Raw genomic sequence first — 14894 nt, 5'->3', positions numbered from 1 at the left:
CACTTGTGGTTGAACTTTCTCAGACTACTAGGTTTGACTCAAGGACCACAGAAAGAAAAGAGTGTGGATGCCATTACTTACTCAATTGTGTTTCTGTCCACTTTTCCTGTCATGTTAATGCCGTAGAACTGCTGCATGGCAGCTAAGGCGGCCTGCATGGTCTCCGCAGAGCGCAGCACCGACATTCTGGGGTCAGTTGGTGGAAGGTAGCCGTACTTTTGTAACCAAACCTGCAATAAGGACAGTTCCTTTTAGATCAACCTCATAATTGAGCAATAACTGTACAGTAATTAAGTTATGTCCATAGTGGATCTTTAAACATTATTTCCTCTACAAGGGCATTACTAAGATTTTTTACCTCTTTTTAACATCTATTCTGTAGTTTAATATAAATTTGGTTTTTGTTGTTATGAATCTTTCTAGCACACCTACAAACACTGAACATCAACTGAAAAGAAAAAAGTCATTTGTTGCAAGCTTACTATTTACAAGAATACTCAATACTGGATAAAAGAAACAAAAAAGATGATCTATGCCCTCTAGGAACTCAAATTCCCCAAATAAGGAACGATACCTTTTCAACAATAACCCCAAAGAGACATCTGTGCTAAAAGGGGTAGTTAATATGCATAAGCTGCATCTAAAATGCCACTTTCCTGAACAACTAACCAAGGACTGCAGCCATCACGAGTAACATCAACAATATAGACCATATTATTCTGTCATGACATTTTGAGTACAAATTTCATGCAACTGATCTATTCAGTTGTAGCTAGATGCCTTCAAGGGTAGGTAAGTGTTTCTCATATAAAGAATAGTCTTTCATTTATTTAAGGTGACTCACTTCAATCCAAACAATGTAAGTGAACAAACTTCTCATATATAGATGAAATCAGACTATCTTGGTAAGTATATTTGGGTCTCTCTTTAAGAATCTCGTGATTTTTATTCTCCTCTTCCCCAGAGAAGGGAGATCTGTGTGGATAGTGAGAGAAAAGGTCAGAGTTGAGCTCACGTCCCAAGTGTGATTGTAGCAACAATTCAGTCATTTAACGTCAGATTTTCAAAGTAACTAAAAATCAGGGTATTTGGGGAAAACAAAATTTTTCAGCAGAGAGCAGATGCTTTCCAGTTCTACCATTCTATGCATTCATTTTAAATGTACAATCATATGCTCAGCTCCTAACCCATCCTTCTGTCCCTTACTTCAATCTTCCATGGGGCACTAAGATTTCTTTAAGTGCAGTGAACTGCCTGTCAAATTGAGAAAGGCCAAGTAATTCTGCCTATCACACAGAATAGAAGCTGTGCTATTTAATGGAAGGCACCCACCAGTATGTATTTCCCTCTCTACCTGGATCTAATCATCATACCAATGATGATCCTATGAAGTTACAGCTTTTCCCCAATACCTGATCTACTTCCTCTACGACCTGACAACTAACAGAGAGGAGTGCTATTTTCTCAGTGAAAACAAACAGTAATTATATAAGTTAAATTTCACCAAAAGAGACTGATATTAAATATACCAAAGCCTTAACATGTAAAAAAACAAGGTAGAGTCTTTCGTAGTTTTTCTAAGAAAATCATGCCCCAGAAGTTCAGAACTATAAGCACAACCCTTTGAAAATAAAATAAAACATTTATTCTAAAACTATTTAGGAGATCAACAGTACCTCACTGTCAGGAAGGTTTATTGTTGAAACTCCGTCTAGTAAACTCATCTACCACATAGTGAAAACATGCCAAGACACTTCTCTCATCTAATCTGTAATGAATAGGGTTCCAGGGAAGACACATATATTCAGTTACCTAGTCAACAGTGCTGCAGTCTGAAATAGATTCCATTTGTTTTCTGAATGAAGGAGACAAGATTTCACTGGCAATGTATTATTTACTAGAAAATTCAATACCTATTGTAATGTAATTTCCCCCAAATTAGAAGATTTCATCTTGATATTTAGCAGTATACATGCACTAATATTCTGAAATTGAACTCTTTTTCCCATAACACTTTGTTGGCATTTATTTCTTACTTGTTAGAGAGCTGACTTGTTGCTAGGTTACTCATGGGTGTTCAGCTACTGGCAACCACGTCATTTATAGTGACAGCAAAGAGAAAACTGTTAACAATAAACCCTATGATTTATATACAAATAGAAAGACTATAAAATATATAAATTTTAGATGGATAGTGAAAAAAATATGTTATAAAATGCACATTGATTTATGCCTTACCCTTTCAAACAAATGAGTTGGAATAATAAAAAAAATTGTGATTTTTCTTCAAGTTCTCTTTTCTATTATACCATTTACCATGAAAGTCAATGTTTTTTCTAAATGACTGAGAAGTGCATAATTCTTTTTAATTGAAAAATATGAGAAAACCTATGGGACCTACCATTTTATAGTCAAAATTTGTTTTGTCTGATAACTGTCATTGAGATTATAGGCCACCTTGAGTTTATCTTTCTTAATATCATTGTTATTTGTTAATCAAGAAATCTCTGACATCATCAAGAATTGACCAGGAATAATTCTCAATGGAAAGCTGCAATGCATCTTTCCACCAAACAGTGGAAAATCAAGCATAAGTGTCCACACCACAGAATTCTGAGAGTCTGGTCATTTTTTATATGATAGAGAAAAGAAATGTGTACCAAATAGCCCTACATAAGATGCTAATGCTGCTTGGAGGAGACTAAGTTGGTCACTATGGTGAAGGAAAACTGACCAAATACAAGGTGGACAGGACACTCAGCATCAATGGTAGAAAACCACTATGGCCAAAATCCCCAGAGCTTTGTAAATGCTGACTCTTAAGTCACCAATGAATGAAGATCAGGTATACACAGTGTATATCAGATTCAAACTCCTGTCCATAATCATCACAGAAGTATACGAAACTTTGTTATAAGCTACCTTATTCTATGTCTATAGAACAAAACCCTTGTGTTATAGAAATAGAGTATGGTGGGTAGCCAAGGCATCTTATCATTCTAGAATAAAGAAAAGGAAATTTTAAAAACTGAAATATGAAGACTCAATCTCACAAAACAAATTGAGGGTTGCTGGGGGGTAGGGGGGTAGGGAAAGTGTGGCTGGGTTATGGACTTTGGGGAGGGTATGTGCTATGGTGAGTACTGTGAAATGTGCAAGCCTGATGATTCACAGACTTGTACCCTGGGGGAAATAATACATTATACGCTAATAAAAGTAATTAAAAAAAGAAAAATTGAATTATGACATAGTGACAGAGAAAACCTGCCTCTTTTCTATTAAATTACGACTTTTAATATCTTATGTGATAGAAAATTAAATTAAGTATACAAAGTAATATTTGAAGGTACACCTTATCCCTTAAAGACTATATCTTAGGGTGCCTGGGTGGCTCAGTGGGTTAAAGCCTCTGCCTGAAGCTCAGGTCATGATCTCAGGGTCCTGGGATCGAGTCCCGCATTGGGCTCTCTGCTCTATAGAGCAGAGAGCCTGCTTCCTCCTCCCCTCTCTCTCTCTGCCTACTTGTGATCTCTGTCTGTCAAATGGATAAATAAAATCTTTAAAAAAAAAAAAGATTAAAAAAAAAAAAGACTATATCTTAGGCTTCATACTTCAGACTTCATAGACTCCTCATACATTGTTATGAAATAGATCCCTGTTTTAAACATTGTTTTTAAAATATTGCTTTCCTGGGTAACAGGAAATAAACTTGCCTTCTGAGATTGTTTGTCTCTTGATATATAAATATATGTGTATACACACACACACGCATAAATGAATATATATTTATTTTAGTGCTGTCAAATGCATATAATGGATAATTAAGGAATGATTTCCTCATGTATGCATTTGGGGGAAATGATGTTGAATTGGCAGGTTTGATGTGAGGATTGAGACTACATAAAGACACCAGCATATTTTTGCTCAATCCATCATATTATTATTTTATGTTTACTAATTGCTCTGAGTTCTTGAAATTATTCCTGCTCAGGTTAAGACCTGTCCTTGGAATGGGGCAAGACTGAAATGCAGATTAAGATGTAAGGAATCAAGAGTTGTGAGGAAAGATAACTTGTTTTTATTTTGTTTTCTTTGTTTTGCCCTCTTTTGCTTACTGGATGGACACATGCATTTGAGAGCACTGGAAAACTATCAAGAAACAGGTTTCTCTGGAGGCACAACTTGCCTCCTTTTACCGTCTGGGAGTTAGACCGTGTCATTATCATCAAAACACGCAATCACAGAACCTCAAATTCAGCAACAGTGTCTAACCTTGAATTACCTTCCCTGTGTTACTAACATAGTCAAATTATCTTGCTATTTTGGAGACAAAACCAATTTCCTATACTTGGTGACCATTCAGATGGAGGAACAACCAGAAGAGTGCTGCTCTCTGCAGAGTAAGGGGACTTATCAAGCCATAAAAGGTAAACATTTAAATATTAAATTCTGTGCCAATAGATATTGCCTTTACCAGACTGTAATATAAATATGAGTAGCAGGCATGCAAAGTTTTAGTAAATCCCTTAAGAAAGAATATCTTTGTCACTTAATATTTCATGTAACCATATTAGGAAAACCTGTATTAATCAACTCAGCTATCCATACCATATATCAGTGTGGTATCCTGGAAGATGGTTATCAACAACAAAAAGAAGACATTAGCAGTTTTCATGACTAAAACCAAATATAAACAGAGGATTTTTAGAATACATATTTTTATTTAGTCTCTAAAATCTAGAGAAATAAATTTTCCTCCAGTTGTTAAAGCTAGTAAGTTTATCAATGCCTTAATAGAACATTAAGATACTCCTATTCATGGTGAATCACAAATGCAAGAAGCAGATTAAAATTCCATCACTAGCAAGACCCAACATACAAAGAAAACATCTTGAAATTTTTCTAAGAAGAATTTAAATAATTAAACTAATGAATTTACTAGGGCTAGTAAGGATATATTTTAGATATTATGGAAATTACTGGAGGTGAAGATAAGAGGTATGGTTTAGAATTTGATTTAACTTGAAAAATCACTTTGCCAGACCACATGTCTATTTGTGACTGAGCCAGTAATTTCAGGTATAGCTCACTGCAGCTCATGTGTGGTGTGGCCAAATGCAAGGTCCACGGGCCCAGTGATCATATGATCCAAATTACAGCACTCAATATAGAAGGAAAAGGGCAGAGGTAATAGTTTTATTTCTAGTATTTACTTTATAGCATTTTATGGTATTTATTTAGAAACAATCACTTCAATTTACACAATTGTATAACTTTTGTTGTTTTGGGATGTCATTTTTAAAATTATTGAATTCATGTTAAATTTTAACATATTTACTAACAAAAATATTTATATATATAATGATTAACATATATTCTGATACAATTAATTGACTTTCCTGATAACATAGACTGAAGGAAAGCATTTTTAATAGTTTAGTTTTCATTATTATAAAATTATTTTCCCTCCTTTAGTATGAGACTTCTAAATGTTATTTGTTAAAATTCTATTATTAACTAAAATTAACAACTAAAAAGTGTCAATCCCCTATTTTGTGTATTACCTACGGAGTTAGCAAAGGCTTAAGGACATTTTCCCCTGAAAATAGCATATATTTAATAGTTATAAAGAAGGGCAGGATTTAGGGGCTAAATTTTCTAGTCTGAAAAGTGGCTATAAATATGAATTATAACTACCTATTAACCAAAAAACTAAACTGATGTGGGAGTAGTCATTCAGAATTGGTCAAATTGAAAATTCATAGGATAAGTTAATGAGGCAGAAATTAGCCTTTCTGTTCATTCAAAAATCTAAATGGGTTCTAAATCACCATCCCATCCCTACTATGAATGAATCAGTGTATGAAATTACACATATAGAATTCAATTCCTTTAGAATTTTACTGTCTATTTAAATGGCTTCTTAAATGGAAATCAAACAGTGGAAGGACCAAAAGTTACGCCAATGAACATCGAAGCAATCAAGAGACAACCTTCATTTGAACAAGGAGATAGAAAGAAGCTGGATCATTAGTAAAAATTATAATGATCATGATGACCATATTTTTCACCTTAACATGAAATTCTCTAATTTATGATAGAAACTGAAAACTTAGGATATAAAGGCTAGGGAGAGATTTTCCATTCTGCATACGAGTGAACTATAGTTGGTATTCCATAGCTATGGGAGAAAATCCCCTTAAATAGTAATGGCTGAGCTCCAGTGATCAAACAAATAAACAAAAAACACCACCAAACTAAGAAACAAAACAAAAACAAAAACAGTTGGTTTTAATTGGGATTCTATCATATGCTAGTCATTGTACTGGAAAGTTCGAGTACTATGATATACTGGTCTCCTTATGTGTCTTTCATGGTTTTTCCCAAGTATGTTTTACATTTTTAAAGGTGAATATATAGTGTACATGCACACACACATACATGCTGAAAAAAAACAAAACAAAACAAAAACTCAAAAAGACAAAACTCAAGCAACAATGAACAATAGCAAGGCATTACCTTACCATCCCTAGTTTCTTGGGACAGAAATAATTACCAAAACAGTGACTACTTATATTAGTCATTAACATGATTCTATTTTATATTTAAGTCACCTCACAAATCTAAATAGAGGAAAATTCTCCTCAAATCTGTGCTTCCCTCCACTAATTGGGTGAAGTGCTGTACAAGGCATCCTGTGAATTTTCTAAAAGACATGCCCTAGAGCCTGAGTCAGGTAGACGATCAGCTCAACTCACCCTTACTTTCTGGGGGCAGAATATGTCTTACCAACACCAGATAATGAGGATATTAATCTCAGGGTCTTCAAAGTCGAAGTACAATATGTCCCATTGAGATGGAGGCCCAAAATGCCACAGCATTTTATGTAATGTGTGCATCCACACATTTATGCATGAATACACTTATCTATAAAATAAGAAGAAATAAACTTCACTTTTATTTAATATTGTTCAGATTGATAGAGGGGGCACTCACATGGGCAGACATTTATTAATCACCTATATTCCAGCAGGTGTCTGGAAGATAGAGGTAGAGTTCCACAGTGTGGAGGGGTTTGCAGAATCTCCTGTGATAGCTTGATTCTAGCACATTACAACATACCACTATTTTTCTGTGACAGATTAAATGAATTTATGGGCTATATCTTAGAAGTAAAAATTTTAAAATACGTTGTGATATGATGGGGACTGACCAAAAAAATAGTCTGTACCATATATGTTTTCTGGTTATCTTATGAAAAAGTACTTTAAAGAGCTGTCAAACTTAAATAAGCTACATATTTCTTTTACAAAAAGACAACAGTGTTGCCTTTTTCTGTAAAGGGAACTGGCTGTAAATAGTATGCTACTCAATAGCTACTTTGAGAGTAATCTGTCTCGAGATGAAAGTGATGTTGTAGCAATGTGGGAGAAAGAAACTACTTTTGAAAGAAAGATGTGCCCCATAGAGTATGGTAAAAATGCACGTTTAGAAATGTTTCCATTATCACCTGACTTTGTACTCAAAAAGATATAAATACTTTACCTACTAAAACACTTAAAAAAAAAAAACCTCTCTTAATTTTGTACTTTAAAATTTCAGCCACAGGGGCGCCGGTGGCTCAGTCAGTTAAGTGTTTAACTCTTGATTTTCGCTCAGGTCATGATCTCAGGGTCATCAACTCGAACCCTATGTGGAGACCCAGCTCAGGCCCTGTGTCAGGCTCTGAGGTGGGTGTGGAGCCTGCTTAATATTCCCTCTCCCCTCTCCCTCTGCCCCCTCTCCTACCAGCGTGTGCTCTCTCTAAATAAATAAACAAATAAATAACAAATAAAATAAAATTCCAGGGGGCACCTGGGTGGCTCAGTTAAGTGTCTGTCTGCAGCTCAGGTCATGATCTCGGAGTCCTGGGGCAGAGCCCTGGATCCGGCTCCCTGCTCAGTGGAGAGTCTGTTTCTCCCTCTCCCTCTGCCTCCCTCCCCTTTCAGACCCTCCCCGAAGTTTTCTCTCTCTCTCTCGAATGAAATTTTAATTTTTAAAAAAATATTGTATTTATTTATTTGAGAGACAAAGATCACAAGTAGGCAGAGAGGCAGGTGGAGAGAGGTGGGGAGCTTGATGCAGGGCTCAATACCAGGACCCTGAGATCATGACCTGAGCCGAAGGCAGAGGCTTTAACCCACAGAGCCACCCAGGTGCCCCTCAAATCAAAAATTTTTAAAAAATAAAATAAAATTCCAGCAACAGAATTTTCTACCTATAAAATAACTTGCCAAAAAAGAATAATTTTAGTGGGATTTATAAAATAACTTGCCAAAAAAGAATAATTTTAGTGGAATTTTAAACCCATTTGTTAAAAATATGAAAACACAACACCTGATTATTTGTCAGGAACAACTGACAGACATCATGGAAGATGGAAAATTACTGTCTGAGTTTTACCAAAAACCCTTTGCATAATTGGTGGGTAGGATTATAAAACAAGGCTCATGAGTTATAATCAGCTAATGATACAACTTTTTAAGCTGTATGTACATTTCCTTATGGGTGGTGAGGTGTCTTTTTTGGCCACGGTAATTTTAAACTGCTGTATTTCAAAGTGTTAAATCAATATTACAGTGCAGTCAGTTACAGAATTCTCCATGATAATAATTAATGATAGTCTTAATAGCTGCTATTATATATATTAATATATTATATATTAATATAAATATAATTAGTAAGGAAAACAAAAATATTTTTAAATTTTATGACATCCTTAGCTCATCTTAGTATTTCTATTTTAAGTATGTTTCACAATATATGCAATGTTTAAGTACATCTGTTCATGAATAGAATTATAAATAAGAGAGGTTAAATGTTAAAAAAATTGATTGATGGAGATGTGCAATCAAAGAGACCACTGATCTGTTAGGAAGTACTCTATTTTTAAAAATGAAGCTACTTCCTTAAATTCTCTCCAATGTGATATACTTACTCTCCCTAGGGGATGAGAAGACAGTTTATCAATATCTATATATTACATTCTGACTGTGGCAATTTCCAAGTTCTTCCTTTTCCATCATACACTACTGAAGCTACTCAAGTCCTATAGAAGAAGTCCCTTAGGGCTTGCCTGGGTGGCTCAGTGGGTCAAAGCCTTTGCCTTCAGCTCAAGTCATGATCCCAGTGTCCTGGGATCCAGCCCTGCCATCAGGGTCTTCTCAGTGGGAAGCCTGTTCAACCTCCACCCTCCATCCCGCCTCCCATTCTGACTACTTGTGATCTCTCTGTCAAATAAATAAATAAGATCTTAAAAAAAAAAAAAATAAATCCCTTAGAATGAATTCCAAGCATTTGTGATTTAGTCTCAAAGTATGCGTTTGTTGCTTTGTTCCATGGAGTTCTTTAGTCACACAGAAATTTGAGTCCCACTCCCATAAGACATAAGATCTATAAGAACAACAGCCATTCCTTTACTGACCACCATGTACCAATTTACATGCATTTTCTTTATCCTTTATAACACATCTGTAAATTAAGGACAATTATCTGTTTTCAAAATGACAGAATACACCCCCAGAATGATTAAATTAACTTGGCCAAAGATGCACCAATATAAGAGGGATGATCAATATTTAAACAGAGATCTGACAGATACACACGCTTGGCTCTCTCTGTCATCCTAGGCTGCCTCTTAGACAAGGAAAAGACCCAGCTGCCTGTCTGTATCCTGGGAAATCCTAGGAGACCTATTCACATTTCAAAACAAGAAGGCAGACCATCTGAAAATAGATCTACAGTAACTGACAGTGTTCAGTTTTTATGCAAACAAACCATCCCATTACACATCACAAAAGTATACCTTATTGTGGTTGCCTATGTTCTGGGTGTTAACACTCACACCTACCTCCAAGGACTTCTCTAATTACCAATGCAAAACAGGCTTGCACAGTCCAATCTGCCCAGGGCATTTAATATTCTTATTTCCATGCTAGAATATTTCATGTATGGCCACTTCACTTTTACAGTTTAAAAAAACCACTGTAACCCTCTTTGCCAGAGACTTACCCTTTCTTCATTCATTCTTTCACAGCACTTTCTTATTGTAGCCTTAATATTGCTAGTTAACTACATCTACACTTTCCTTGGTTATCTCTTCTATAATTAATCCTTCAAATACTATCTATGTGCTGATGACAGACCAATTCAACCCTCTAACCCTGACTTTGCCCTAATGCCAGGAGTGCTACCACACTGCTGTTTACACCTCCAATACAGAATTATCCTTAATTCTGCTTTTTCCTCATCATTCACATCTAATCCATCATCACTCCTTAGCTTCAACTTACCCTGAATGCAAACCTTACTTTTGCTAACACCCCTTTGTCTAGGACACTATCATTTATGACCCCAAATTACAAGATTCTCCAACTGGTCTCTGCTTTCGATTGCTACCTCTCTTGTCTCATCTTATTCTTTCTTTCCTTCTCTTTCTTTTTTTAAATAAAGACACATAACCTAAACTTAACCATTTTAACCATTTTCAATGTAACAATTCAGGGGCATTAAGTACATTACATTGTTATATATCCATCACCACTATCCATTTCCAGAATTTTCCATCATTCCAAAATAATTCTATATGCATTAAGTAAAAACTTCCCTTCTCCCAATTCTTGGTAACCACTATTCTACTTTCTGTCTATGAATTTGACTACTGTAAGTAACTCATGTAAGTGGAATCATGCATTATTTATCCTTTTGCATCCGATTTATTTCATCTAGGATGTTTCAAGATTCATCCATGTTACAACTTGTAGTATGTAACATTTTTAAAGTTGAATAATATGATATTGCATGTATATATACCTTTTCATTTACCCATTGGTCCATCAAAATTTTAGTTTTTCCTATCTTTTTGGATATTATAAAGGATACTGTTACAGACACTGATCTACAAATGTCTTTTCAAATCCCTGCTTTCAGTTTTGGGGGGGTATATATTTTAGAAGTGGAATTGCTTTTTACCATAAAATTGCATTTTATGGTAAATCTACATAAAACTTTTTGAGGGACTTACTGTTTCCAGTGGCTTCACCATTTTACATTCCCACCAGTAATGCACAAGGGGGTCCAATTTCTCTTCTTCCTCAAAAACACCCGTTATCTTCTGTTTTTTATTTTTCAAATAAGTGGTATGAATTAACTTTTTAAATGTAGATCAAAGAATATTATTCACTTGATTATAACCCTTCGGTAGTTTCCCAGTGACTTAATGTGAAACTCAAGTTCCTTACTGTGGCCAACAAGTCCATGCACAGTCATTGTTAAATCTTTAACTTCTTTTCACAGTATCCCTTTTCAATATTCTGGGCATATGGTCTTCTTCTTCTTCTTTTTTTTTAATTTCCCACCCAGGAACAGCTAAATTCTTTCCTGCCTTGGGATACCACATTTACCTTTCCCATGTATGAAATACAAGAATACATTTCTCTCTATCCTTTAAAATTTAGTTCAAATAAAACTTCTTCAAAGAAACCTTCCCTGACCCCACTTTACCACTACTAGCACCACGGAGCATCCTGTTTAAGTCCCTGACAGCACTTAGGATCACCACGTGGTAGCTTGGTTTACTTATGTGTTTGTTCTTTATCTTCATCTATCTCTTTCAACATGATAGACACAACACCTAGAACAATTTTCTGAGCTGAAGTAATGGAATTACAAGGGCTAGATAAGTGAAGAACCCACTGGGTAGGGTTAACTATCCAATTATTCATTCTCCCATCCACATATACAAAGAGGCTCCAAATGTGAACAATAAATCTCAGCACATCACATACATAGCAAAGGTTAGTAACTTTCAGGCACTTCAGAATAATTCTAGGAAATATGGGAAGGTAAAATATGAGTGACAGTTTGGGTCAATGTTAGAAAAGCACTTAGCAGTTTTCATCTTTGCCTTTCCAGATTCAACTTCTATCCCCACACCTGGAGATGAAAATCAATGTGGAATTGTTTTTACAGCTTGAAAATTGCTTTCAGGAAAGTACTGATATTCGGTGTAAACAACACACCAAGAGCTTACATTTATTAAGTCAGGTGCAGTGTTAATCTCCTTAATACGCTGGCTCATATAATTATCACAACAAGCCTGTGAGATTGGTATTATCTTCATTTTACAGACGAGGAAACAGGTTGAGAAGGGTTAATCAACTTGCTCAGGGCTATAGAGTAAATAAGTGATATCCAGGGATATGAGTCTCGGTGTGAATCTAGAATGGCTCTTATTCTTAACAACTGTCATGAAGCCAAGCAGAGTGAGTTCTTGATAAACTAGCCTTTATGGTATAAGATTAAGGATGACCCAAGCATGCCATTCTAGGTCAGAAATCAGCTGTCTTATTTCACATAGCTGAGTCTCATCCCAGGGTAGCTGGGACATTTTGCTGAAAAAACAAAACAAAACAAAACAAAACAAAAAACAACTGAAAGACTTTATTACTTATCTTTCCAACAGAACCCTAGCAACTAGCAAAGAGATAGGAAAAGTAAGGAGCTCTCAAAAGGCTGAAAAGTGTTCTTATTCTCCAAAAGAGAAACCTCTATTTCTTTCAAAACAGCACAGCCCTCTCAAGGCAAATCTCTTTCTGATCTCCACCAAATGGTAAGAAAAGAGGTTTGATTTTACCAACTATTTTACTGAGATTTTGAAAGCACTAAACTTTGTACTTAATTTTAAAGTCAGAAAGGACAATTAATAAGAATAGATTCTCCTGATAGAACTCTGGAAGACAGAGTGAATAATGGAAGAATATTTATAAACAACAAGGGGCTCCTGGGTGGCTCAGTCTGTTAACACTCTTGGCGTTGGTTAGGCCATGATCTCATGGGTTGTGAGACACAGTCCTGATTTGGGTTGCACACTCAGCGGGGAGTCGGCTTGAAGACTTTCTCCCTCTCCTCCTTCCCCCTTTCCCTTGTGCACACACACGCACTCTCTCTTAAATAAAAAAATAAATAAATCTTAAAAAAAAATAAAAAACAACAACAAATACACATGTATTCCAACTTCCAGCACTCAGTAATCAGCTTGCTATCTCCAGGGACAACCCTGTGCTTCAAAATTGTGAAAGCATCCTTTGCCTCAGAAGGTATATGCACTTCTTGAAAATATGAAAAAAATTTTTTTAAGGGAATAACATAGTATGAAGGTAGAAAGAGTTTAAAATCTATTATAATTAACGTGATTTGGAGAATAAATATTTTGTGAAAATTAGGAGGTTTTTTTTTTTCCCCCAAAAATAAGATACCTGTGTTTTAAAACTATATATGTTTTAGGATTAATGAGTGGAAATTAAAGTTTCTCAAGGGTAAGAAGTATTACAAATTCTTCTAAAAAAGATGGAATTTTAAAAACAAATGAACAGGGGTGCCTGGGTGGCTCAGTGGGTTGGGCCTCTGCCTTCAGCTCCTGTCGTGATCTGGGGGTACTGGGATTGAGCCCCGCATCGTGCTCTCTGCTCAGCAGGGAGCCTGCTTCCTCCTCTCTCTCTCTGCCTGCCTCTCTGCCTATTTGTGATCTCTGTCAAATAAATAAATAAATATATAAATCTTAAAAAAAAAAAGAACAAAAACAACAACAAAACAAAACAAAAACCCCTTCCATGGTGCAGTAATTTTTACTGAGATATTTACTAAAACCCCATTATGTACAAGTTCTTGGCTAGGCCTCGAGGTCACCACACTGAACAATACAGAAGTAGCCCTTGGTCTCCTGGAGCATTTAGATGATGGCTTGGAAGACCAGTAAGTAAGCTATCTGCAAATAAACACGTCATTTCAGATTGCAACAAGCGCTTTAAACAGAACAGAGTGTTGTGAAATCTATCTGAAGGATCTAATTTAGATTTCGAGGATAAGAAGACACATGAACTGAGAGTTGAACTGAAGCTTAAAATATAAGAAAAAGCAAAGGAGAAAAAAGAGAGAAGCTCATACTAAAGTGGGAGATGGGCAGGCACGTATGCCCAGAAGCATGGGTAGTGGGTTTAAAACATGTGTATAATTTCTTTGACACTTGTCCCATCAAAAGGAGGAGTCTAATTTCCCCACCCCTTGATTATGGGCTAGTTTTATTACTTGCTTTTTTTTTTAAAAGATTTTATTTATTTATTTGACAGACAGAGATCACAAGTAGGCAGAGAGAGAGGAAGGGAAGCAGGCTCCCTGCCGAGCAGAGAGCACCATGCGGGGCTCGATCCCAGGACCCTGGGATCATGACCTGAGCCAAAGGGAGAGGCTTTAACCCACCCACCCAGGTGCCCCTTATTACTTGCTTTTGATTAACAGAGTATGATGGAAGGATGAGATGCTGCCCAACTTTTAAGGCTATTTTAAAAAAGTTTTCTGCCTGGCTCTCTCTTTAGAGAGAAAATCACCCTGGGACCTGGCCTCCATACTGTAAAGAAGCCAAGGCCACATACAGAGGCCACATGTAGATTCCCTTTGACATTCTCGTGTGAAGTCCCAGCCAATGGGCCAGCATCAACTGAAAGATAAGGGAATAATATGCATTCACATGATTCTAGCTCCCAGCCTATGAATAGTGCTTGTAAATACAAGCTACCCTTGCTAAACCTAGCCCAAACTACAGATTTGTGAGTACAATGAATGATTTTGTTGTTTTAACCTGCTAAGCTTTGGGACTAATTTTTTCACAGTAACAGATAAGTGGAATAGCATGAAAGAGCTATATGATCAAGTCATGCAATAACTTATAGCATTTAATAAGTGTGAATATAATATGAAAGCAGGGAAAGGTTTTAAACTTCTAGGTGATATGATCAGATTTGGGTTAGAAAAGTGTCATTCTGGCTACTGTGTGGGTAATTAATTGGAGAAAATTTGAA

At 35.9% G+C, this 14894-nt stretch overlaps 1 protein-coding gene across 4 annotated transcripts in view; it reads right to left on the bottom strand.

The window, feature by feature from the left end:
- The window catches only part of MMP16 (matrix metallopeptidase 16), a 295803-nt gene that overhangs the window by 149412 nt on the left and 131497 nt on the right, over positions 1-14894 (bottom strand). For 3 of the 4 annotated variants that reach the window (XM_044245362.1, XM_044245359.1, XM_044245361.1), the window contains exon 2: positions 82-230. In XM_044245362.1, coding sequence (XP_044101297.1) covers positions 82-230 — 149 coding nt within the window. Of the gene's footprint in view, positions 1-81; positions 231-844; positions 918-14894 lie in introns of those variants that run through there. The other variant, XM_044245360.1, reaches the window with a different exon arrangement.

Source organism: Neovison vison, chromosome 4, assembly GCF_020171115.1.
Source record: "Neovison vison isolate M4711 chromosome 4, ASM_NN_V1, whole genome shotgun sequence".
In the NCBI taxonomy this organism is placed as follows: Eukaryota; Metazoa; Chordata; class Mammalia; order Carnivora; family Mustelidae; genus Neogale; species Neogale vison.
The sequence above is the reverse complement of the archived record's forward strand: the minus strand, read 5'-3'. Positions and strand labels throughout refer to the sequence as shown.